Here is a 26103-nt window from a genome sequence, read left to right as displayed (position 1 = left end):
GTGCAGAGCGAGTGGCTATTTGCAGACGGCATGCTATTTATTTAAATGATTAATAATTTACGTGTTATCTAGGTTGACTCCGGCCCAAAGAGGGCTTTGAAGAGCTCTGGAGAAGCTGGAGCCAAAATGATGGGAGCGACGATGGGAAACGGAAGCTGGTGTTCGGCTGTAACATCCCAGGGCCCTGTGGGTATGAGGCGACACAGCCCGTGCTGCTGGGTTGGGATGTGAAGCAGGACGTGATCGCAGCTGTCTCCATGGTCGTGTGCGCTCGCTGTTCCTCCGTGGCCAGAAAATAATAGTAAAAAAATACATCGGGAAGGCAAATGTCGTGGGAGGTCGCTGAGAGCCTGGGGATGGAGTGAAAAACAGGGTGACATGTGCCAAGTGTCAGCCAGAGGTGGCAGAGGTTCCTGGAGTGACTCGTGTGGGGAGGGCTGGGGCGCAGCAGCGCTGCATGGGTGCCTTTTGTGTTGCCCTGTGCAAGGAGCTGCAAGGAAAAAGACTGGTCAACTATGGAAAAAACAAACAAACGAAGAAAAACTTTTCAGTGTGATTTGAAAAACATGACAGGGTTGGCTTATGGAGGCCATTTGGCCTATGAGGCAGGAAAAAGGCCGACTGAGGTGTGCGGGTTCGCCCTTAGCACCGCTCCGGGCATCACCCCCCGGAGCCAGGCTGCAATGTGGCGAGGAGAGAAATGAGGGCATCTTTGGGACCCATTTTGAAAGCTCCACTTTTATTCAGCTGTGGTTAGAAAATCCCCAAACGTGCGTGGGGGAAGGGGCGGTGTCCCATGTGGAAATCAGGGCTCTATTAACTTGGTTTGTCCCATTGTAAGATGCCTTGGGGAAACTTTGGGGTCATTGGAGCAGGGAGCAATGCCGATACACGTAAACATTGTAGGGGGCTATTTTGGTGCATTCTTTCTGTTGTTTCTTTTGTAGCTTTTGCCATTTTCAAACCTGCAATCACATCTTTTAACTTGGCTACCACTCGGTTTTTCCCTTCGGCTTGTCTAGAGCTAGAAGGGATCTTGGATACTTGCATTTGACACAAAACTGATGGCGTCTCTAGACAACGTGTCCAAACGAAGGAGCTCTGCAAATTAACGCTTATGATGCATGCAGGGAACAACCGATGTCAGTTTAGAGGTGGAAAAGTCAAGTGGCAGGCCCGGGAGAAAAGCCTGACCTGGCAGATGTTTCCTAGCAGCCCTGTGGCAGGTAGCAGAGCGGCCGCCCGCAGCTTTGGGAAATCCCATTTGCTCACCCGGGACAGTTCAAGTGGAGCTGGAGAGGTTCAGGGAGAGTGATGGGAGGAGGGCCTGGGAAAGCTCAGAGGGAGAAAGAGAGAAGAAGAAAAAAAAAGTGCTCTGCTCGGGATCTGTGATTAAACGTGGTAGCGGCTGCCAGCTCCTGCGCTCTCTGCATCAATGCATAAAGTGGGGCGGCAGGGACATGGACATGTGAAATTTCAGCAGAGAGCAAATACTTCCTCGTGCAACTTGGAGTTGCTTTTTTTCTTGGTGCTTTTTTTCTTTGTTTTTTTCTTTTTTTTTCCCCTCCTCCCACCTCGTAACGAAGCTGCCCCCACGCAGGAGGAGGCCGCGGCTGCCCGACCCCATCTCCGGCCGCCCACATGGGCCATCCCCCGGGGACCTCACGGCTCGTCCTGGGAGGGGGAAGCGGGGGCGAAGCTTGGGCATCCTGCGGGGTGAGGGACGGGACAACGTGGGATGGGGACACGGCGTGGAGACATCCCCCAGCTCTGCCCTTGGGGCCGGGGGGGGGGGGCTGCGGGGCGGGAGGACGCCTCATGCGAGGGGAGGAGGGGGAGGAGGAGGAGGAGGGGGGAGGAGGGGGCGAGGCTTGCGGCACATGGGGAGGGGGCGCCCCCGGCCGCAGCATCCCCGGCGGCATGGGAGGAGAGGGCAGCGCGGCAGGGAGCCGCCCGCCGGGCCCCGGCGCTGTCGGCGGCGGCGCAGCAGCGCTGGCGGCGGCGGGGCCGAGGGGAGGGAGGGAGGGGTCCGGCCCCGTGCGGTCGCGGCGGAGCCGGCGCTGCGGCAGCAGCAGGCGCGGCGGGGCGGAAGTCCTTTGTTGCAGCAGCAGCGCTGCCAGCAGCACTACCAGCGCTAGTACTAGCAGTGGGAGCAGCAGCAGCAGGAGGGGTAGCTCCCCTTCGGCCGCCGCCGCCGCCTCGCCCCGCGGGTAAGCGGGCCCCCGGCCCGGCGTTGTCGGGGTTGGGGGAAGGAGGAGGAGGAGGATGAGGAGGAAGGGGAGGAAGGCAGGCAGGCAGCGCGGCGGCCGCAGCTCCGCCGCCGGCGGGAGGTGGGAAGTGCCGGGCGGCCGGCGTGGCCCGGCGCGGCATGGCCCGGCACGGCCCGCCATAGTGGGGCGGGGGGAGCGGCGCTGCGAGGTAGGGGGGGGGCTCGGCACGGCTCGGTTGGGCACGGCTCGGTTGGGCACGGCTCGGCACGGCTCTCGGCCAGCAGCCGCCGCGGTGACCTTGCGCTGGGCGGGCGGCCTGCCCCGGCTCGGCTGTGGCACGGCTCGGCACGGCTCGCTCGGCTCGGCACGGCTCGGCACGGCGCGGTGCGGAAGCGGGCGGGGGGCTGCGGGGGCCCGGGGAGGTGCCGAGGCTGGGCGCTGCTGCGATCGCTCTGCGGGGGGGGGGGGGGGGTTGGGGTCACGTCGGATGTGCAACGCGCCGTGCTCGCAGCGCCTTGTGCCTCAAGCCTTCCGAGCTATTTATTTGTTTTTCCCTTTATTCTATTTTTTTTTTTTAAGATTTTTTTTTTAAAAGATTTTTTTTTTTTAAAAGCCAAACTTGGAGCGAGTTGCGGTAGTTCGGTGAAAAACCGGAGGGGAGCTGGAGCCCGAAGGGAATGCTCCACCCTGCCAGGCGGGAGACTTGGGTTTCACCCCGGGCTGGCACCGCTCGGGCTCGCTCTGGAGGCGGCGGGGAAGGAAGGAATAGCTCAGTCGCAAAAAACAAGCCCTCTGTTGCTCGGGGAGCGGTGCTGAAAGGCTCGTTCCTCAAAGGACTCCTCTCTCCTCCTTGGATAGAAAGGTAGCGAAAGGAGCGAAGGAACCGGGACTGAAAACGCCGGGGGTTTGGGGCTGGGTTTTTATTCCTCTCTCGTAACTCGCATCCGAAGTTTGGCCCGTCTGTCGGCTGATAGCGAGCGCCTGCTCCTCCTGACACGTAGGCATGGGTAGAGGGATAGCACGGGTTGGATGCTGCCGAGCATTGGGATGTTTACTGCCAGATTGTATCGTCTGCTCATGTTATTCCCCCCGCGCTACGCGCTCGCAAGGTACAGCGCATACTGCAAAACTCTCTGGGGCTAAAGCAGTCTTGCGTTCTGTAGGCATTTAATTACATTAAACAAACATTCCTTTAATTAAAGGTGTTTGTTTAACATTCCTCATTACAGCTCTTGGAAAAACCCACACGGCAGTCGTGAGCAGGGGGGCCATGGGCTTCTCGTTCTTACCGAATTAGAGCTGGAGCTCGCGTGGCGAGCGGGGGAGAGGCGTTGAAACCATATGGCCACGGAGAAAACTGGCCAAACGCGCCCCGTTGCAGTGCGGGCAGAGGCTTTCCCAGGCACTGAGTTGGTGAGATTGAGGAGTGATTTCTGGGGGACCGGCCAGAAAACCTAAGGAGTAACAAGAAGTCGCTTCGGTCCGCTCTGGGATACACCTGGGTGTTTGGATGGGTGAGGGACGGCTGCAGGAGGGTTTAGGGAGCAAACACGTGAGGTGGTGCAGCTCGAGGAGCTAGGAGGAGAAGTGGAAACCCCCTTTTCCACCCAGCCAGAAAGCTTGGAGTTGTGTGGGGCAACATCGCAGGCTTAACAGATGCTTCAGCTCTGCTGGCACGAGGCTTTTCTTCATCAGAATCAGCCAGCATTGTCACTGGCATGGGGATTTGCAGTGATCGTGATGAGAGTACTCGTATCAGGGAGTGACTTGGGGTTTTAGATGCTTTCTTGCTTGCGTGTGTGAGGTTAATTGCTTTATTCACAGATTTCCATTGTTGCTGATGGTGGAAAGCTCTGAAAATCTGGGGTGGACAAAGCCTTAGTAGCTACTTATCTGCTGTATGGGGAAAAAGAAAGCTGCTCAGACCTGAGATAATGAAAGTTTCCTGATTAAAAGTCCTGGAGTCCTTCCCCTCGGTGGTTTCAGCTAGCCCTCTCTCTAGGGTTATTCCGAACCTTGCATGCACATAGTGTGAGAAACAGTGTGTGTTTTTTAAAAAGCTTGACTAGTGGTTTCCCAGCAGTTGGGTTATCTTCCCTGCCTCTGCTTAGGCATGGTAAACACCACCACACACAGAGTTCTGCTGCAGACACAGTATGTGGGCACAACAGCTGACATAATTTGCATGAAGACCATTTATATCCTCAAATTTGTCTGGCAATTTTTTCTTTGTGCATGTTTTGCCATTGCAAAACTCTCTAGAGTTAGCTAGCAGTTGCCTTTTTTTCCATCGTAAGCCTGCCTCATTTATTGGAGATCTTAGCAGCTTATTGTTTTGTTATGTGCTGCAAGTAAATTTTGAAGCAGCTAGGACAGGAAAGCGTCAAAGAAATATGTAGCCTGACCCGTGTGTCATAAGTTACTCCGCTTCATTCATGCGTACCCTACCTGTTCACACTGGAGCACAGCTTGCATTTAGCCAAAGATGCTTTTCTGGAAGGCGTGCTTATCTTTGAGGGTCTCAGGAGATGACCAGAAACCACTAAGATGCCTCTTGAAGTTTTAAGGGGGTGAGTTGGAGAGGCCAGGTAGGAAGACTCATCGTTCAGCTGCAAGGCTTAAATCTGGTGTCAGGATGTTTTTCCACAAATCTTATAAACATGTCATTACCACTTTGCCTGACCACTTCTTACAACTGCAGAGGTGTCAGATAAATGATGACTCTGAACTTGTAGAGTAATCTTTTGTGGCTAGCAAGTTACTTTAAAAGACTGCACAAAGCTCTCTGTAATACTTCTTACTTCATAGACCAGTTCTAAAGTTGAAGTTGAGGTAGTTTGAACTAAAGCTCCAAAAGTTGCTGTTTTCTTCATTTGGCCACTCATGTTTTCCTGATGTTTTATTCCCTATCTTTTGAGGAGTGTTCTTACCTATGAATGTGTAATGCACCTTAACTGATTCTGGGTTAGCAGCTGAGAATTGTAACTTGTTAACTTTCCACGGCTGTTCCTCATTTGTGCACGTGGATGCTGAATCAATGGAGAGCTCTGTGCACAGACGGAGCAAATGGCTCTGACGGCTCTCACTTGGGGGCTGGAGCATCTTAGCTTTCCCTGGTTCAGGTCAAGCCCAGGTATCAGCTGAAAATTGTTTCTATGCATTGGCAACGAGGCTGTTTCAAATTAGTTGATTCAGCCATCAGGATGTGTATGCAGATGAGTATCTACATCGTCTCGAGCAGCTTCACAACTAGCATGCCTGAAGGCAGCTGATTGGAAGGACCATGGGAGGATAAATTATACTGTCAGTCCTTCATAGTCCGAATAATGGAGCTTAATTAGATTTTCATTGGCAGTATGTGGAATTCCCATCACTGTTAATTCATGATTGTGTAGCCTACTCTTACAACACAAACTGTAGCTTACCCATACCTGCTGTTGAGGTGAATGGGGTCACCTGGCTCCTGCTTTTTTTTTTTGCAAGTTTTGGGTAAGCTGAGCACTTTCTTGGACTCTACAGTGCTAGAGCAACCTCGGTGGCTCCCTCTTGATAATGTCTAGATAAAATCCTTGCTATTTGACCACTACATCCATGGTCAGTGCACTAGCTGAGTGCGCAGTTTTCTCAGGCATCGTATGCAGAGCTTGGACTTGTCATGTAGGATTTTCTCCGGAGCATCTAGATGCTGCCAGCTAGGAATCTGGATTCTTTGGTGGATCTGACCCATGGTGGCAAAATAATTTAACTTTGGAGAGGAGAGTTCTTGGCAACCTGTATTAGAGCGAGATGCGTTGTGAGAATGGGATGTGGAATTTGCTTTCTGCTGCCCACGCTCCTGTTTCTTTGGATAACTGGGCGTTGTGTTCTTGAGGTTTTTTCAGTCTCATTTTCTATTAGCACCGAATTCTCCACTCATTTATTATACTTTTGTCCAGCCCGCTCTTGGTTTCCAAAGAAAAGCAGCCAGCGACTAAGCGTGTAAGCACTCTGTTTTTGCCTGCTCAGCAGTGGAAATGCTGGGTTTTGAAAACCACCTACTAATTTTAGGAGCCGAGAGGCTCCTAAATCGTGAACCTTGTGGTACTTCTTTTTTAAAAACGGAGAAGTTAGCAAAAGAACTTTACCAGTGTCTCTAAAAGGTTTGGAAAGGAAAAGCTTGAGGACTTTTTCTGAAATCTTTTAAAACTAAAGCAAAAATTTTGAACTTGAGGAAATGACAGAAAGTATGGAGCTCTAGTAAATGCCTGTTCTTTCTGGCTCTAGACTTCTAAACAACATATTTGGTTAGCGTAGTGGTGCAATTCACCTCGTTCTTGATAACATCTGAGTTGTAATTGTACCTGAGTGGTGACTCAAAAAGAAGAAAAAAACCTGATAGCATACAAACAACTTGAATCAAAGCCTTGCAGTGTAAATTTAAACATTTACTGGAAATATAAGATGGCTATGGAGACTGTGAGTTTGAAGATCAGACTGAAATTACCTGACTAAAATACCTACGCTTTTTGCTTTTGTATCAGATTCTTTTCTAGTGTATTTTTTCAGAACACCTCTTGCATCGTTCAGTATTGCTCATGGCGAGGCCTATTGCTGTGCTGACTGCACAAATCAATTGTTGCTGAAGATGGAGATGCTTAGGTTCCTCGTGGACTTCGCTGCGATCCTTGTGACTGCAGTATTTGGGTGCTTCACAAATGCAGTGTGCTAGTCAGGCAAGTGGTCGCGTTTCTCCTCTTTTTGAAATAGGAAATGGAGTCAGAGAGGATCAAACCCACAAATCTTGGATGGGCAAACTCACATGCCTAGAGCTTTAATTTGCCAAGATACTTAGTGTTTAATACACAGAGGGTAGCTCCAGTTGGTATCAGCTGTTGATGATCGGTTTTCCTTGTGTGAAGAAGTTGGGCATCCAAAAAAATACATGCCAGGCTTACCAAAGGCTGGGGGGAGGGAGGTTAGCACGACTTGTCCTGCCACTGAGAGAGCTGGGGTGCTGTTCTCCAAAGCGGTGTTCTTTGTCGCGAGATTCTCCTCTTCCCCCATTTTCATTCGCTTCACATCCTCCAAATCCTATGCCAAATGAGCAGGGATCTTGTGGTGTTGCACGAAGAGCGCTGCTGCTTGGATCTATCCCTGGACAGATCCCTGGGTGTGCTGAGTAAGGAAAGGAACCTTTGGTGAGGGGAAGGCTGGAAGACTACAATATATACATAAAAGGCTACTGAATTAATACTGCATTGGAATTCAGCTTAATTATCTCATTTCTTGTGTATGCGCTTAACTTTGAAACCTTGGCTTTCCTTTAAAAAAGATGTTTTTATTCTAATGCCTGCTTTCTTTCCAGAGAAAACTAGAAAAATAGTTTTCAGCATCGAATCATTCATGTGGGTGATAAATGCAGATCCCTGACGTTTTAGCAATTAAAATAAAATAATAAATGACTTTCTCAGTGCTTGCTCTTGATTGGGAGGGAGCTTGTCAGCAAACCTGTGATAATTGCAGGTGGCAAAGGAATAGCAGAATCAGGAATCCAGGGTTGAATTTCAGCTCTGAACGGGTGCATGCGATGATAATTTCCTGTCTGTTCCCCTGCATAAGCATATCCCCCCCCCCCCACCTATTTGGCTCTTCCCAGTCTCTTGCCCAAGCAGCTTCCCTCCCCCATTTAGATCCTCATTGCACCATCTTTTCCTCCCACTGCTGTTCCTAATCCCCTTCTCTCAGCTCAGCATTTCCCTCCCAGCCTGTCTCACCCTGCCTTCCCTACTCCCAGGGCTTCACCCTCACTCTTTCCCCTCGCTTCCTTCTTATAGTTCCCAATTTCCAAACAGTTCCACTAAACCTGCTCCTTGCCCTGGCTCTCCTCAACCAAAACCAGGTATCTTTCCCTTATGGCTGCCAGGTGGGATTCTAAAACCCAGTGGAGAGTCGTGGTGGGGAGCAAACTGCAGCAAGCCCTGCTGCCAGTTTGTGGCATTGTGGAGGTGACATGCAGCAGCAAAAGGGTGTCCTTGCTCTGGGTGGGATGGTTCCAGCAGGCCCCCGTATACAAAGGAGCTACCTGAGGATGAAATGTTTTCAGCAAGGCTATAATCTGACATCTTAGTAACTCACAACTGTCTGAAGTGTGAACAAATTTATCGTTTCTACCATCTTTTCCCCCTTCTTCCCCTATAAGCTTCTAGTTTGGCTAAATTCGGGTAGATTTTTGTATTGTGACAAAGAACTTGTCCAAGACATACTGCTTTCTCCAGTGTGAAGTCTCTATTTAAAGATTTTGAAAGAGAAACTTTTTTGAATTTTAAAGAGTAGTAATTTAGATATACGAAACTTTTTCTTAACCTCATTTTTTGTAACCGTTTCAGCTGAAATTTTCTGGCAAAAAAAAAAAAGCCAGAGCAGGCAATTCACAATGAAAGTTCTGCCTTTGCTGGTTGAGATGTGCTGAAGTTTTAAATAGACCAACACAGGCTCTCGTAGTGGGAAGTGTTGGCAGCTGTAAATATATAGTTATATACAGCAGGTTAATACAGCATCCAGAGGAAGTCTGCCAGTACTTTCATTAACATAGATAACTTCAAACGCTCTCTATTTTAATACCTACATATAGTACTACAGTGATAGAGGCTGTGTACACACCTGAACACCTTGCTGTTCTGATCAAGCAAACTCATGCTCAGGCTGGTTTCTTACAGAGCGGTGGTAGGAGACAGGCATTGCCAAAGGGTTGTTTTTGCATATCAGGACTTAAGTGCTGAAAGCTCTGCAATAGTTCCCCTGTCAAAAGAGGAGATACCTTTCACCTTTTTCACAGAAGAAAGAAACTTAGAGAAGTCGAGTCTGTGCCATCGCTCCAGTGACTGCTGGATCACTCCCACTGTTTTGCAATGCCTCTCTTTGCAGGTGTGTGCAGATATTTGTGAACTTCTTGGTACAGGCTTGCTACCTGCACTACTTTTTTTGTTGCAAAACACAGTGGAATACTTATAGTGCACAAAACCTCTCAAATTTAAGTGAGAAGTTTAAACTTGCAACTTTATGAGGATGAGGAGATTAAAACACGTTCCTCTAGCAGTCCTGAGCCTTTTCTTGTCTTGATGGCAATTCACACCTAGAGGCTAGTGGTGTCTTAGGCTGCATCTTCTCGCTGTCTCTTGTTGGTGGTCAGTCTCATAATATGGAGGTTGAAGTCAGTTCTTTGTCATTATGCAGCTGCTGTTCTTGAATATAATAAAGCATACTTCATCAAGTATCAAGTATGTAATGAATTACTTCAAATACAAAACACCTTAGCACTTGGAAGAATGAAGTGCCCTTTGATAGTTCTTGATGTTGAGAGCTTTTTTTTTTTTTCTCAGTAATAACTGAAGTTACCCAGTGACTTAGGCAATAATCAAATTTCTGTAGAAAAGACGTGAAGTTGTTTCAGAGATTCTACTTTTACAGCCACCCTTTTGCTAGTTAGTGAGAAAACCATCAAAGGAATTTAATGTTACAAGTTGCGTTTCTGTAGTGGATGTCAGTGGGCCAAACTGGTCAGAGAATTGTTATGGCAGGGTGCTTACCTTGAGTTTTGGGATTGGAGGACTGGGTTGAGGGGAGAGGAGCAGCTGTCATTCAGGTGCTCTTCATCAGTGTACTGCAACCCAGATCTTAAGGTTCCTGTTGCCAGACAGTCTTCTGCTGGCAGCGATCCATGAGCGCGGCGGTAGAAGTGGCAGCAGGGAATATTGCTGGCCAGGTGTGAGCCTTTCCTCATCTAGAGAGCGTGAATGCATTTCTTCTGTGGCAGTGCTTCGTGGAATGAAGGAGAGCAGTGACAAACATTAGGTCTGCTACTTAACAACCCAGGCAACACCTCTGATTTGTGAATTCAATGCTAATTGTGGAATTTAATTTCTCTGCTCATTTTGCAGCCTCTGGGAGTTGTAAGCTGTCAGGCAGATGATGGGGAGGGAATAAGAAGAAACCAGGGAGTGTTTTTGCGTGTATTTTGTTTAAATGTTGAACAGTTGAAACAACAGTAACATATTAAACTTCAGTTTATGACTCAATGAAATGCATGGATTGATTTATATTGTTTGCTAGCCTGTACTTTGTGTATACAAATCTCTTGCAGTTATTTCTATTGCTTGCAATAATCTTTCAAGATGTTAAGAGTGCTCATTATTGCTTTAGGTTTTTCTTTTCAGTTAGGGTATTCTTTATACTTTTTTGCTTTCTCAATCTGTCCCACCCTGCTCTCTGTGTATTTATTACTGATTTTGTGTATCGGTTTTTCCAAAGTCAGTAGTGACTAGCCATTGAATTTGGCCTTACTTGGTTACAGTTTATCTTCTGTAAATTGAATGCGCACCTCCTGTGTGCAATATATTTCTTCTGGATGTTTGTGTTAACATAAAACAGCGCGTTTTCTTCCTCTTTTCTGTTTAAGACCTATTAGTCCTTTCATTTAAACCAGCTTTTAGCACTCACAGAACTTTCCCTCAAGTGTTCGCAGTTCCTCATTGAGGCTTCATCTCTCAGAGGCTCCATCTCTGGCTTGCTGGCCTTTACAGTTCTCCATTAGCTGAGTTTTTTTTTTTTTTACTTTGTCCGGTCTCCAATCTAAATGTTTTGGCTGCATTATACTGCTCTGAAAGAGCGGTTCTGAGAGGAGCTGGAGGCACAGCGTGCACCACTTCCTGCCCCTGTGCCGTCCCCGTGCTGCCGCACAGCCAGCCTAGTGACCGTCGGCAGCGGGCCTGCGGGGCCTAGCCAGCCCCGCGCTTCTGAGAACCCGCTTCAGTTTTACAGTTCCTGGTTTGCAAGATGCCTCGCAGATAAGGTTGAGAAGATCCCTGGGCTGCCCTAAAGAGCAAACAGTGTGCAGATGAAGCCAGTGTGGGTATTGCGCTGGTGTCTCTTCTCAGCCGCCTTTTAATGGGGAGGGAAAGACCAGTTTGAGCCCAGCCTGGTTTCCAGTAATGCGTTGCATCATATGTCCCTTGGACTGACAGGTGAAAAAGGCAAGTTGAGACTGAACAGGTGGTTTCTTACAGTCGGCTTACCTCGTATAGCTGTTGTCCTGGGGCCATCTTACAGAAGTCTGCCCTATGAAGTTTTTGAAGTTCTGCATCCAGAATTCATATCTGAAAATCTTGGCTGGAGGACTTTGAGATATATTTGCTAATTTATATTCTAGCAGCGTTGCTCTGACTGACGTGTGGTGGTTATGTTTATTAGTTTGCTAGTCTTGTAAGTCTAGTGGTGAGAACGTGGAATTATGGATGTTTTCACTGGCATCAACAATAGTTACCAGCAAAGATCTCCAGACAGGAAATTATACCACAAACAGTGTGAGAATAGGAAGATCGGGAGAGGAAAGAGATGGCAGTTCGTCCCTGCATTTAAATACATTCTGCTTTTTGTGCTCATGGTTTAACAGATGTCTTCTTCTCTATGCAGGGCTATAATCGAAGTGCAAGATGGCAAGAACCAGCCACAGCAACTATGTCCTTCAGCAGCTAAACAACCAAAGAGAGTGGGGTTTTCTGTGTGACTGCTGTATTGCTATTGATGATATTTATTTTCAAGCACATAAGGCAGTCCTTGCTGCATGCAGCTCCTATTTTAGGATGTTTTTTATGAACCACCAACACACTACAGCCCAGCTGAATCTAAGCAACATGAAGATTAGTGCTGAATGCTTTGATCTTATTTTACAGTTCATGTATTTAGGAAAAATTATGACAGCCCCTGCTAATTTTGAGCAATTTAAAGTGGCCATGAACTATTTACAGCTGTATAATGTACCTGAGTGTCTAGAAGATATACAGGATACAGACTCATCTAGTTTAAAGTGCTCATCTTCTGCTTCTAGCACCCAGAATAGTAAAATGATATTTGGCGTGAGAATGTATGAAGACACGCTCACTAGAAATGGCAGCGAAGCAAACAGGTGGGGCATGGAGCCGCCAAGTTCAACAGTCAATACATCCCATAACAAAGAGCCCGATGAAGAAGCTTTGCAGCTAGGCAGTTTCCCCGAACAACTGTTTGATGTCTGCAAAAAAAGCACCACCTCCAAATTCTCTCACACAAAAGAGCGTGTGTCCCACTCGCGCCGTTTTGGAAGAAGCTTCACCTGTGACAGCTGTGGGTTTAGTTTTAGCTGTGAAAAGTTACTGGATGAGCATGTGTTAACGTGCACTAACAGGCATTCGTACCAAAGTGCCAGGTACTACGGTGCTGAAAAACTAGACTTTAATGAAAAGGACTCTACTTCCAAAATAATTTCTATGCAAACAGAAAAATACAAAGGGGACTCGAGCCAAGCTGCTGACGATTCTTCGTCTCCTGTGTCCAACGTTACAAGTAGGAAAAGCAGCACGGTTGCGTCAGAGACCTCAGGTGAAGAAGGAAGTAGAGCCTCTGAGAGGAAGAGGATTATTATCAAGATGGAACCAGAGGACAGTCCTGCAGACGAGCTGAAAGATTTTAATATTATTAAAGTGACAGATAAAGACTGCAATGAGTCTTCTGACAACGATGACCTAGATGATGATCAGGAAGAGCCGCTTTACAGGTACTATGTTGAGGAAGAGATCAGAGAGAAAAGAAATGCTCGGAAGACTTTAAAACCCCGTTTATCCATGGATGACGATGAGAGAAAGTGTTTACAGAGTCCACGGCACCTTAACAGGAAAGCTCCTTCAGTACAGGAAGACGTGGAGAACGCTCCCTGTGAACTTTGTGGGCTAACAATCACCGAGGAAGATTTGTCCTCTCATTATTTATCCAAACACATAGAAAATATATGTGCCTGTGGCAAGTGTGGTCAAATACTGGTCAAAGGCAAACAGTTACAAGATCATGCACAGACCTGTGGAGAACCCCAGGATCTGACCATGAATGGTATCAGAAATTCTGAGGAAAAAATGGACTTGGAAGAAAACCCTGAGGAGCAGTCGGAAATAAGGGACATGATGTTTGCAGAGATGCTAGAGGACTTCAGGGACAGTCATTTCCAAATGAACAGCCTTCAAAAAAAACAGTTATATAAGCATTCTGCCTGTCCTTTCCGATGTCCTAATTGCGGTCAACGTTTTGAAACTGAAAACCTAGTGGTTGAACATATGTCAAACTGCCTAGAGCAAGATCTGTTCAAGAATTCCATGATGGAAGAGAATGAGAGAGATCACAGACGTAAGCATTTCTGCAATCTTTGTGGGAAAGGATTTTATCAGCGTTGTCACTTGAGGGAACACTATACTGTTCATACCAAGGAAAAACAGTTTGTTTGTCAGACATGTGGGAAGCAGTTCTTAAGAGAGCGCCAGTTGCGGCTCCACAATGATATGCACAAAGGAATGGCCAGGTATGTCTGTTCCATTTGTGATCAAGGAAACTTCAGAAAACATGACCATGTACGGCATATGATATCTCACTTATCAGCTGGAGAGACTATATGCCAGGTCTGCTTTCAGATATTCCCAAATAATGAGCAACTGGAGCAGCACATGGATGTTCATCTGTATACATGTGGAGTATGTGGAGCAAAATTTAACTTGAGAAAAGATATGAGATCCCACTATAATGCCAAGCATTTGAAAAGAACATAAGCGTAACCATACTGTTAAAGCATTAAGTTGGCAGCAGAGAGAACACCAAAGCAAGGCATACAGTATAGTAGACAAAAATTATTAAAAAAAAAAAATTTGAAAATAAGTCTTTTTTATTATTTTTTTTAAGACCCTCTTAATCATAGGTGTCTATTTAGGCTCATTAAGTATATAGCTTTGAAAAGCATCATGTGTTTAATTATTACATTTTCACTGTTTCCTAATACCAGTTTCTGTTCTTAATTTTGTTGTTTTACTAAGTAGATATACAAATCATTATTTTTAAACTGTAGATTAAAAGCACAATGTTACCCCTTCACTGACTGCTATTAAACAGTTCTCGGATCCATGTCCATAAGATGAGTGCTTCAATATTTCCATGTGTTGTTTCTTCATGTGAAAATTTTAGATCACAGTGATTAACATGCAAGAGCATAATTGTTCATGCTCCCCAAATTAATTTTCAAAATGAAAAAAACAACGACAAGAAATAATCCTTTGCTCTCTGACCCTGCTGTAAGGGCAGAGCTGGCTGTCCTGATCCTCTGCTTCTTGGCTTTGTTGAAATTTGCATCCCAGTGGTCAGAGCGCATAGGCTCAGTTAAACCTTGCAGAGTTGGACTGGCGTGCGCAAAGCGAAAGGGAGTTGATGACTTGTGATAACTGAGGAGTTCCCTGCAGAGTGGTCATTTTCCAGACTTGAAATCCTAGCAGAACTGTAACGGGCACTTCTGCTGTACAACTCATGTTGACCTTGCGTTGTCTATCTGTACCCACGTGGGTCTATATAACCTGCTTATCGTAATATACAAGGGAAGACTGGCTATGGTGGATTGCTAGGAATGTGGAATTGTGATGTGCATTGAAGACTGCATTTCTCAGCCTGGCTGTACATGGGTGCCTTGCTGCTTTTGTTGGGAAGTTAAGTGGGATGGGCGTGAAGATAGTCCCATTGCTTGGGCGGGAAGGGGGAGCGTGGCTCATGTTTATCTTAGATTTTTTTTGTTTCTTGTTTTCATGAAATTTTCTGAATGTTCTGTTTTTCAATGAGAATATAACAAGAAAAGACTGCAGAGTTTGCTTAATAAATGCAAAGACATTTAATGCCTTTTAAGATTTCTTTTTGATTCTAGTATAGCCCAATCTGTGTAGCTTGTTTCTTAATTCAGTTGAATTTAAAAATCCTACTAAGTATCAGCTGGCAATGATTCAGTGAGGCAGTTTGGCCTTTGAGAGAGCAACCAGCTTTAACTCTTAGGCATCAGCTGTCTAAATATTAAGTGCATGTTTTTTAATTGTGGGGGAATAGGATCGTAATATGAAATGGTAGAGAAAACTGTTACAAAAGAAAGGCTACCTGGACTTTCTCCCAGCAGATCTCACTTTATCGAAGAGGGTAATAGTACTATCTCCCACTGAACCATGGAGAGAAGAAAGCGATTTTGACCACCTTGTGTGTCAGTGCTGGGGCTGAGAGCAGGAGCTGATGGCCTAGTCCAGGGCTTCCATGCTCGTGTTGCTGTCAGAGTTGTTTCTTGGAGATTAGGAGGGGTATCCAGCTTTAATGTTAGACTATTCAGAGAAACTAATACAGTTCAGAATCTCTACTGTAACTGAGTATCAATCGTCTTGCATTTACTCAGTTTTAAGTGTGCATCAGAATTTCTCTCGGGTGTTTAATGAGCATTTCTCCTAAGGCACGGTGATGGCGACGGGCCCAGCCACCAGGCCGCAGCCCTGAGCTCGCAGCTGGCTCCCAGGACGCTGCTTCAGTTGCAGCGTAGGCCTTTTGCATTTTTGCTGTGACTGCTCAATCTTGCCATTTCTTGTACAGATCTGAAGCCAACCAAGTCCTGAATAGCACTGGGACAAAAAACACTGCTGATGTTAATGCACTCCAGCGTTTCAATTAATTCCGAGCTTCTCTTTTCCTGGGATTTGTTCCACGCTTCTAAGCTGGACTGAAGCTCAGTGTATAAGAATTAAAATAGCCACTTATAACAATTGTAGCTATGGATCAGTGGCAAGCAGGTGATTAGCAGGATATTAAAATATTTAACTGTCTGTAATGATCATCTGAGAGACAAAGCAGTCAGTCAAGTGCTGTAGGAGGGTTGGGGGCCTAATGCGGTGCACACAAAATTTCTCTGACATGCAGGTTCTTTCTAAAGATATGGCTGAACCGGGAAAAGCAGCTGAGGGAAGTGAGGGAGAGCTGGAAGGTGCTACGGGAGTTGACAGAGGAGCCTTGTGGTATGGGGTGAGCTGCAGGAGTGGGAAGGCTCAGTGGGAGAGGAGGGACTGGCAAAGTCTGGAAGGGCTCAGCAGTTAGTCGTACAGTGGCAAGCAGAGGGGAAAACATCCCAAAGGTGGCATGGAGGGGGAGCCTGGAGGAGTGGGTGGATAAAATGTCCTGTAGATGCCTGTGAGACCAAAGTGAGTATGACTCAGCTTGGCTGGGAGAGCTATTGGCCTGTATGATTAGCTCACTACGGCACAAACTCATAGTGTGGATCGTATGCTAAGGACGGCCAGGCCCTGTGCTGGAAGGACTGCAGCGGCGCAGCAAAGAGCAGATTAAGGATCTTGTTGAAAAGGAGGAGGTGACTTGTGCAAACTAAAAGATCGTTCCAGAATACAGGGGAAGTCTAACGGTAATTTGTGGACACTCCTGCTCAGGGTCAAGAGCCCTTTAAAATCTGAACTTGACCCAAAAATACTTCAACAACAACTACAATAAAAACCCAACAAACAAACCCAACTTCCTAATTTGGGTAGAATGTCAATTACAGAAGTTAAATCTAGGAATTGCGAATATTTTTGTAATATCTAACTCTACAAACACTCTGAAATACCTTTGTTTTTCAAATATAAGTTGTGTTGTACTATCCTTTCAAAGGAAAGTTTGTTAAAACTTTCCTACTGAACTTGAATTGATGTTTTTTCCTTTTCTTATGAAACAAAAACAGTGCCTTGGAGTTCACACGTATGAATGCCTAGATTGAGGCTCAAAAAGAGCATGAATTGCAGTGCAGGGAAGCTTAGAGGAGATCTACTTGTATGCAAGCAGAGGAAAAAAAGAGTGACTGAAATAGCCCAAAAAGTGATTGGGCAGTATATGAGAACAAATCAAAAGTAATAAGGCAAAAACAAGACAGCCTTGCTCCCAAATAGATGGGGAGAACGTTTATGGTGACATGTGAAGGTATGCAGAGGAACAGCATTGGACTATTGAAGAAAATGTCTGGAGTGCCAGGAGGACCTTAGGTGCCCTGAACAGGGAGAAGGGGTGGGTGCCAAGCTCACCGGCAGGTGTTTGCTCCTGGGGACAGGGGTGTTCTCCCCAGAATGGAATAATGTCCACAGGAAAGTGAAGTGATGTGTTTCAGCCCTTCTGCTGTGAGAAAAATCACTCACTGTGTAGACAGAATGAAAGCAGACCTGAAAAAACAATTGCAGTAACAATATCCTAGAAGTCTTACTGTTACTTGAAAGATAATGAAGGGGAAGCAAAAATACTTCATTTAGAGTTCTGTTTCCTCTAACAAATTTGTACTTCTCAGTCATGTTAACATAGTGCAGGAAGGGGATGCAAAGGAACCATGTGGAGTGTCAGAGTGTAGAACCCTTAAAGCACTTAAGGGTCCTTGAGTGTGGACATGTGAACGTATCACATTGGACAGAGCATAGCCAGAAAGGAACAAGGGCTTGCTGGTTGTTCTGTCTTATATTTTAAAGTGATTTACTATTCTTATTTCTAGAGGTTTTCTCTCTTTTCTGTTATTTTCCTCATTTTGGCAGTGGGGTGGGTTGCAACCCTGAAAAATAATTTATTAGCAGCTTGCATAGCTCTTAGATTTCAGGATTTACTGAAACTTAAAGGGAATTCATAAAGACCTTGGATATAACATAAGCTGCCAAGCTTCTTATTCATATTAGAGGATGTTTAATACACATACATGTATACACACTTGTAAAATACTTGTAAATGCTTATTGGCAACTTGCTAATTCAAAGAGTATTTACATTTGTGTAGAATAATATTTGTAGCTAGTAGGTCCATGGAGAAACCTTGATTTGAATAGATTAGAATATCACAGAATTGTAAGAATTTATACTTCTGCTAGGGGACTTTATTTAACATAGTTAATGGAGAAAATACAGTTCAGCATATTTTTATTCAGAGCTGAAGACACTGTTCTGAAGACTACTGTTTTGGAGAATGTATAACAAATATTGTTATACAATAGAAAAAAGATACAGAAAAGTGAATACTTTGAGTACACTACTGTATTTGAACACAGTAGTGCTAAAAACATCGTGAGCATCTCAGCTATTGCTGAGGATACAAGTTAGTTCCTGCTGGCAGTGCCAGCCCGGGCACTGGCAGGCCCCTTCCTCCTCCCCCCTAGTTTCAGCTCTCATACCCTTGCGTGCCACCTTCTCCATTGTCATAGAGCATGTGTCTATGTCGCTTAACGATGAGCTGTGTAGACAATGGACTTTTTTTGGTTTTTTCCCTGTGGGGATTTTTTTTTGGCTGGACCGGTTCCCCATTACGCTTTCCTCTCCGCCTCTGTCTCAAGCCTTGTGCGAGCACAACAGAAGGGGTGGCACGAGGGGAGAAACGAGTGGCAGGGAGGGGGCTTGTTTGCTTACACGATCTATGGCAGAACTCGCAGTGTGGCTGGAGCTTAACTAAGTCTCTGTCTCCCCCCAGCATCTTCGTGGAAGCTGCACTCTTAACTCATCTCCTATTTCCTGATAAGGAAAAAAGGCAGCCCAGCCTCTTGCATGCAGATGAGACACATCTATGCTATCTGCCCTCTTTATGAGGATTGGAAACCTTCCTGCGTTCAGCTCACCCCTCAAATATGCTCTGGAGCTTTCTTCGTCTTTCTTGAAATAGACGACGTAGCGCTCCGCGCTGGGTTAGTGTGGTTGGCCCGGGCCCGAGGCCAGGAATGAGCTGGGCCCCTTGGCCAGCCAAGCACCAGGAACTGCTCCCACCTTCCTCTGCTCTCTGTGCCCTCCGGCTGCAGCTGGACCCTGCTCTCATGCTGCCACGCTTTTCTGTATCTTGTGATAATGGGAGACAGTTGTCTGGTTTGGTCTAATGTTGAGAGATTGGGATAATTCCTTTTAAAGCTAAGGAGATGCTGGCAGTATCTGTTCATATCCCAATGTGCCTGCTTCTGAATTTTAGGTGCTTCCTGGTCTGAAAGGGTTAAAAATCAAATATTCTCAATTGGTTTGAAGCTTGTCACCGACTTAAAAGATGGAGCATGACTAATTTGACTTTATAAAAGTCTGCCGAGGGCTAGAAATTAGGAACATGTTTTTAAAAGCTGACATTTCTGTAGTTCTCAGTGGCTATAAACCAGTTTTCTGCATTATCATCCAACTTTCAAAATACCTCCTAAAAAATTCCTGTGCAATGTGCTCTTGAGACAAGTTAGTAGGCTGAGTTTTTGAAGGTGTAAGATGCCAAAAAACCAGGACACGTTTTATAAATTATGTCTTCTGACACTTTTTACAGAGTTACTTTACAATTCTGGAACTAACTGTGATTTTATGTTTTCATGAAGAAAGACAAATCCTAATTTGATACAGGGCAACCGACCGCATGACTCAGGAGTCAGCTTGTCATGACTATAAATGTTCAGCCCTGAAACAAACAGCCCGTGTTCCTTCTTGTGTGCTACAAGGACCACTGCCAACTTAACAGGAGAGATGCTATCAGATCTTTCTTTGGGTCATTTTTGTCCTCAAATGTCTTCTATCTTTTTAATTGAAGTCAATACTGGCATCATGCTTTTAGAGAAGCTGTTTCCAGTATACATTTCCTATTAAAAAGTAGTTGAAAATGTATTTTTAAAGTTTCAGATTAGTGTATGTAAGGGAACATACTGAAATTATAAGAAGGGCAAACAAAGACCAGATTTTAACTGCCCCTTTGTTTCACATAGCTAGCCTGCCACGCCTCATCCCAAGAACCTAGAATTTCAGAAGTGTCCAGTATCTCTGATTTTCTTGCAAGTCAGAGGGATACCTCTGTTGCGCAGTATGGTCTTGTGCCCCATATTAATAATTGTTTTCTAAAATACACATCTGTCTCATGATGAATTAAAAAGTACAACTTTAACTTTTACCATTCAGAGAAAACAAAAAAAGTTGAATCCTTTCCTATGCCTTCTGGCATATTAAAACTATAGTAAATCTTCCTGCAACTACAACCACAAAAACAATGCTGTTTCTAGCATTTCCTGTGGGAGAAAAAAAAAATTGAGCCTGTTCAGAGCTGTTCAAGAACTTCCCTCTCAATGACTAAGTCTTGATGCTGGTGTTGTTTTTACTCAAACTGTGATTTGCATCAATGAGATTTTGTGTGTGTGTGTGTGTATATATATATATATAAAATATATATATATATTGTAAATGAGATGATCTCAGACAAGTATGCCTTGTGGTTCCATAGACATCCCAAGACTCCTGAGAGGGGATGAGAAGAGAGCATTCCTCAAAGGTCTCAAAATCCTGGAAGCTGGGTGGACTGTCGGAAATCCACTGGGAAATCCAGGGCTATCTGTAAATCCTTGGTTTCCTAACCTGTCTGTAAGGCAAAGTGCCATCAATTTCAATGCATTGCCAAGGTCTCTGCAGCAGTAGTGTTGCCAGCATGACAGATGCAAAAATCAGCCCTTCCCTTGGGCTTGTTCACTTTCTCCCGTTACAAGGTTGCTATGTTAGAGTCATCCTTTCAGCTTTTCTGTTTGCGAAGACAAGGCCTGAAATTTTGCCTTTTTCTTACATGTTCATTTGAACCTACTGCTTTAAAAAATAAATGATAAAAGTAGTGCAAGTTGGTGACTCAGCGATACCTATTCTCTCCGTTTTTAGGTAACTGTCCCCCCACTACATTGGGGATGGTTACCAGTGGAGCATCTGCTTCTGAGTCCCCAGAAAACGATTAGGAAAAATAATGTGATGCTCTCTCCATGGAAAACAAAACAAAACACAAGACCATGAAAGTTTGTGGAAATACCAATACATTGACTAAAAATAGGGGGTTCTGAATATCATAGATTAATTTTGGTTTTGGCAATAGATATACCATGCCTGTGGTGTCTGCCATGCTCCTTTCTTTTGTAAAAGTCATTGTTAGAGCACTTACTCGGGGTGTGAAAGACGGTGCTTCTCTTCTGTCCCTGCCTACAGGGTTTCTACATCCTATGAGAGAGTTCCAACTAACAACCTGCTGAGATTCTGGTTTCTAGCCATTGGTTATTTAATTACTTATACAAAGGAGAAGTATTTTGAGATGAAATCTAGAATATCCTTCCCTCAGGAGAAGGAAAGATACAGTAGTATTGTAGGAGGAAATATAGGGTAGTGTCCCTGGGACCTCTTAGTACCTCCCACAGCCCAGGAGAGAGCTCAGATCTCTGAGCTGCATTGCTATCAGATAGATTAAACCTATTTTTTTGTACACTTACATGTGCTGTAAAGCCCAGCACCATTTACGGTCTGGGTGCCTGGACATATGAGGGTAAGCCCCACCTAGTCTGCTTTCAGGTGAGGTTGTGTTTCACATAACTTTCACTGGCTGATGCTAACATTGTCATTCTGCCACAAGAGACAGTTCCTGATGAACAGTAACTTAAAAACTGAAAAATGCGTTAAGACACAAGAAATCTCACAGTAATTATTACAGTTCTTTCTGCTTTATTTTGCTGTGCAAACAAACAGTTAAATAGTTCAAAGGCATTTTTCTTTGTAGAATGTTTATTTAATTGAGTTCAGTGTGGCTTGGACCCCAAATAAAAATACTAGTTTCAAACAGCGCACTACTATAAAAGTAGAAATAGTCTGTGGCCTTCTAGACCTCATAAACTATGTTGGTTTGTTACACAGAGTCAAAACAAAGATGTCCCTTAAAACACATGTACATTAACTCAGTGTCTTTCATATACCACAACCTTTTATCTCAGATCAGCTTTCCTCCCCACTCGCTATGGCTGTGCCAAAATCGCTGAGATCCTCGATGAGCTATAGACTACTCAGCAAAAAACATACCGTGTATGAATGGGCTGTCTAACTTAGATTATTAGAGAGCAGGCTTTGAGAGCTACTGCTCCTGTTTACTGAGCTTGAAGTACTACATCCTTCGGATTTTAGAACAGGGCTTATCTTCCCTTCCTGATCCCCTTTACGTTAAAGAAAGCGGGGTGAGGAAGAACCCTGTAGATGCTTCTGTTTTAAATGGAGCCAGGAGGATATTGTTAGTTGGGGTGGTGGTGGCTTATTTTTTTTCTTTCTTCTTCAGGTCCTTAGTTGGCTGAATATTCAGATTTCTAATAAATATGCTAAGCATTAAAAAAGCATTATTGGTATGTGATGAGATAGGCCGAGTTCAACCACTTAATCTAACAGTGAAACCCATGCAGATGCTAGTAGTACAGGAACCTGGTATCATGCCAAATCTGGAGAGTTATCTTTGATCTATCTCCAGATCCCCCTTTTATTTGTAAACATCCAGCTAATCACAGACTTCCTCTGACTTTTATGAAGTGGAAAAAACTGCATCCTTTGTAACATCTATGCAGTGTGTTAACTTTGCAGATGTTCATGGACTTGTGCGATGGGAGGTATGAGCTCCATCTGGTGGCTAACTTAAAACATGCACATTTCTACCTAAAAGGCAGACTATTTCTGCAGTTTAGCGGAGTTTAATATGTGAAGAGTGTAGAAGATCCTCTGTGTATTCCTAAAACAACTTCTGTTTTTAGGGTAGCTAGAAGATTTTAGAGTCTGGGAGGAGGGCACAACATTTTACCTCTAATGTAGCTCACTGTGGGCTACAAGCTATCACCAATGCCAGCAGTGCTTTGGTATTCATAGCTCTGTACATACACCACACGACCACAGTTGGCACTAATTAACAGTATTTTTGCAGTTTCATTGGAAAAATGTAATTTAATATTCACGGGCAACCCACCTTCCCACACTCAGGGGTGGTCCCACACAGCACAGTTGGTGTATTTGAGGGTGGTGGTGTAAAGAAGCTCAGTCATGCCGCACGACTTGTGTGTGATCTGCAAGTAACAGGGATCTTTGACTGGAAAATGTAGGCCAGCATCTTAATAAACGTTGATATTAAGCATTGATATTGCCTGGGTAAAAATAATGTTCGTATGCATATCGTAATTACAATATTTTTTCTCCTTTGTTAATTTATAAACAAAAAAATGCATTTCCTGACCTTCGAGCTAGTCCCATAAGAGCCACTCTGAGATAACAGCACCAGTCCAATGAATTCTCCCCGAGATTCAAAGCGTGTAGTGGGTAGCGGCATTGACTATACTCGTACTTGCTGCCAGAACCAGCAGCCTGTGGAAGCTAGCAGTTTGCACAGAGGTGTGCCAGGAAATTCAGCCTTCGGGATGCTCTGGCAGGTATGCAGTGCTGATAAACCTGGCTTCCTGTGCAGCCTTGAAGCCCGTCCTGCTCTGCAGTTTAGATGCAACCACTGGGTCCAGTGCTGTCATCGTGCACTTAGAACGTCAGGTGTTAATTAGCCGGTGGTTATGTGAAAGTGGGACAATCGTATACTTTGTACAACGTGATTTACCTACCCAGAGAAAGAAGTCAGTTGATACCAAGAAAAAAACCCCAGAGGATTGTCTTTAAGAGTTACATCCACGTGTTTCCAATTTCTTGACTGTTCATATCGGATACAAAGCTGCTCACATGTGTCATAAATTAGTGCGGTCCAAAAATATCACAGGAATTGCAAATATTTATATCATTTAGCTGCATTTAACCCAAAATAATACTACTGGGGAGGTTGAGTAAATACGTAATAGTCATCCCTGAACGAGGCAAGTAAAAGCAATGAAAATGAATGAAGAGGCAAATATGAAGCAGTAAGATGTGTTCCAGAGCGGTGGGTGTTCCAAGCTATGAGAAGCGTAGGCTGAAGGGAAATAATACTCATGTAACTTTTCAAGCATCCACTAAGCCAAGCCGTAAACCACTGCTGGAAAGTTACACATACAGCAGCAAAAATAACCTCTGGGAGGCTTAGGAACTGAAGTTTTTCTTCAGAAAATCTTTACTTGTTTTGAAAATGAAAAGCAAAGGAGAAGGAAACAAACAAACGAAAAGTTTCTGAAACAAGATCAGAACATTGTTTAAGGTTAAGTCGTGTTTTGGTGGGGTAGGGATTGAAGTAAAGGAACCATATGGCTTTTAAACAGAGTTCCCTACTGTGGTGGGTGCTCTGAATATAACTGAAGGATGGTATTTAGAGCAAAACCACACCACAGTGAGGTGGGAGGGACCACATCATGCTAGCAAATATAGTACTAGAGTGTGGGCTTCTGACTTTTAATATTTTTCTTGCATTTCTTTTCTGCATGGCAGTAGTGAAATAGGGACTTCTAAGCTTCTGAACAACTGAGAGAACCAGGTTTGAAGAAGACATGAGGAAGAACTGGTCGGCAAAAGATTTCATAAAAACTCAGAACCACGTGTGCCAGATCTGCATTGGCACCACCTTTGCTTTTTTGACATACTGCAGCAGTCGCAAAAGGCACCAAAGCAGTCAAATTAGAACATTCAGTAAAAGTTGTTTTGGACTCTTCTCTGTGTTACAAAAATTACTTCCTTGTGACTATTACTTACACCTGTCAAAAACAAATTTGAAGTCTCTTTCATGGAGCAGACAGTCAAAAGAGACAGATGCCAGGTATTGAGGGCTGCACTGAAATGAGCTTGCAGAATTTGCTATTCTTATGCTGCAGCACTGCTTATACGAAACGCGGCTTATTAGAATTTCTGTCAAAAGCTGTTTAGACTTAGCTTAAACATTAAAAGTATATACTCACGAACTAAAACTTACGCATTTTCAGACAGTTACAATGCTAAACTATCAAGTGTTAGAAGAGAGAAAAAATGTTTTAGTCTGAACTACAAGGTCAAAAAAAAAACTTAAAAACTGAGCACAAAGGGCCCCTGAGGAAGGCCAGGATGTTGAGAAAGATCCAGCTGACCAGATTCCCCTTGCTGCCATGATCATCATTTGCAAGCTGAAGAGGACCTTCCCTGGAGCTCAGTGCTTGTATGTGGAGAGTAAAGAAATGGTGCTCTGGTCTTATTACAAGAATGGTGAAAAATTGTGACCAACAAGGAGATGAGTAAACGGGAAATAACCTTCACAGGGCACAGTGTGCACAATGTTCTGGATCTAAGCCTTGCAAAAGCTGGTTTGAAGAAGAAAATCAGGCATTCGTGTTCAGATTTGAGTATTGTAGGAACACTAGTATTTCCAGCCAAATTTATGGAAAACAAACAGGCAAACAAAACAAAACAAGGCAGCGAATGTTTCAAATTAGGGCCAGAATGGCTTAAAAAATATTAAATTTTTTTTTTGCTCCTCCAAACGACAGTTTGAGACATGTAAGCAGACTAAACATGCTGATCTATATTCTGCTGTAGTTATGCATCTTACTAATTCTACTCATGACTATAAAAGGATGTTTCATTGTTCAGTACAACTGTTATCTCAATAAGTCTGTCTACAATTTTATTTATAATCAGCATTATTTTCATTACTGTTGTTATGAAGTGTGTACAATATTGTCTGTATTGCAGCTTGTATAGGGCATATGTCTGTGCTTGCTTTACTCTTTTTGAGTTTATAAAGTTGCTATACAAATGCAAGAAAAGATGTTCAGATATCTTTGAATGTGGTTGCTTAATCTGATTACGAAGCCCCAGACATTTCAGCATTTAGGTGTTGAAGTTATCAGCAGTATTAACAAAAAACATCTTAAACATAAACAGGAATTTTAAAAGCCTTCAGTACAATAGTGGAACGCTGACCCTTCTGTCCCAGTTGTGGTGCTAGAGCAACGGGGAGGACAGTGAATATCTAGAACATGCAAGATACCACTGGGGAGTCCTCAGGGAGAAGGCTCAGCACAGCTGTGAACTCTAACAGAAAATCTGATATCCTTTCCATAGAGAACAGGAAGCACCCTTGCAGTAGGACCACCACTAAGCAGAGGAGAGAAGGGACCTATGTTTATAACATCACCTAAAGATAGGCCTGGAAGTATTGAGACAAATATTGCTTTTTCTTTTTCCTTTTTTTTTTTTTTTTTTCTTCTTCTTTTTTTATCCTTAAGCATAGGACATCTAGAACAGGCTGTTACTGTTCTGTAACTTAGCAATTATTTGTAGCCTATTTAGACTACCAGTGAAGACATTCCAGGTTAGTTTTCATC

General features: G+C 44.3%; 1 protein-coding gene across 7 annotated transcripts; it reads left to right on the top strand.

Annotated features, from left to right (window-relative positions):
* The first annotated feature begins 1694 nt into the window (after positions 1–1694).
* Positions 1695–25542, top strand: ZBTB1 (zinc finger and BTB domain containing 1). 7 transcript variants are annotated; one of them, XM_066998460.1, is made up of 3 exons: positions 1902–2210; positions 11658–13397; positions 18534–24232. In XM_066998460.1, the coding sequence occupies exons 2-3, from the start codon at positions 11678–11680 to the stop codon at positions 18557–18559; spliced, it is 1746 nt and encodes a 581-aa protein (XP_066854561.1). In that variant the 5' UTR covers positions 1902–2210; positions 11658–11677; the 3' UTR covers positions 18560–24232. The 7 variants fall into 7 exon arrangements, with proteins under 7 accessions (XP_047936532.1, XP_066854561.1, XP_047936536.1 ...); XM_048080579.2 differs by lacking the exon at positions 18534–24232 and adding an exon at positions 24239–25542 and having other exon boundaries at positions 1903–2210; XM_048080578.2 differs by lacking the exon at positions 18534–24232 and adding an exon at positions 24239–25542 and having other exon boundaries at positions 1904–2210; positions 11658–13569.
* The last annotated feature ends 561 nt before the right edge of the window (positions 25543–26103 follow it).

Source organism: Anser cygnoides, chromosome 5 (genome assembly GCF_040182565.1).
Source record: "Anser cygnoides isolate HZ-2024a breed goose chromosome 5, Taihu_goose_T2T_genome, whole genome shotgun sequence".
Taxonomy (NCBI): domain Eukaryota; kingdom Metazoa; phylum Chordata; class Aves; order Anseriformes; family Anatidae; genus Anser; species Anser cygnoides.
Note: the sequence above shows the minus strand (reverse complement) of the source record. Positions and strands in the feature narration are given on the sequence as shown.

Bases quoted from the DNA above. Each gene is read 5' to 3' on its own strand.
- ZBTB1 (XM_048080575.2), top strand. From the start codon at position 11,678: ATGGCAAGAACCAGCCACAGCAACTATGTCCTTCAGCAGCTAAACAAC.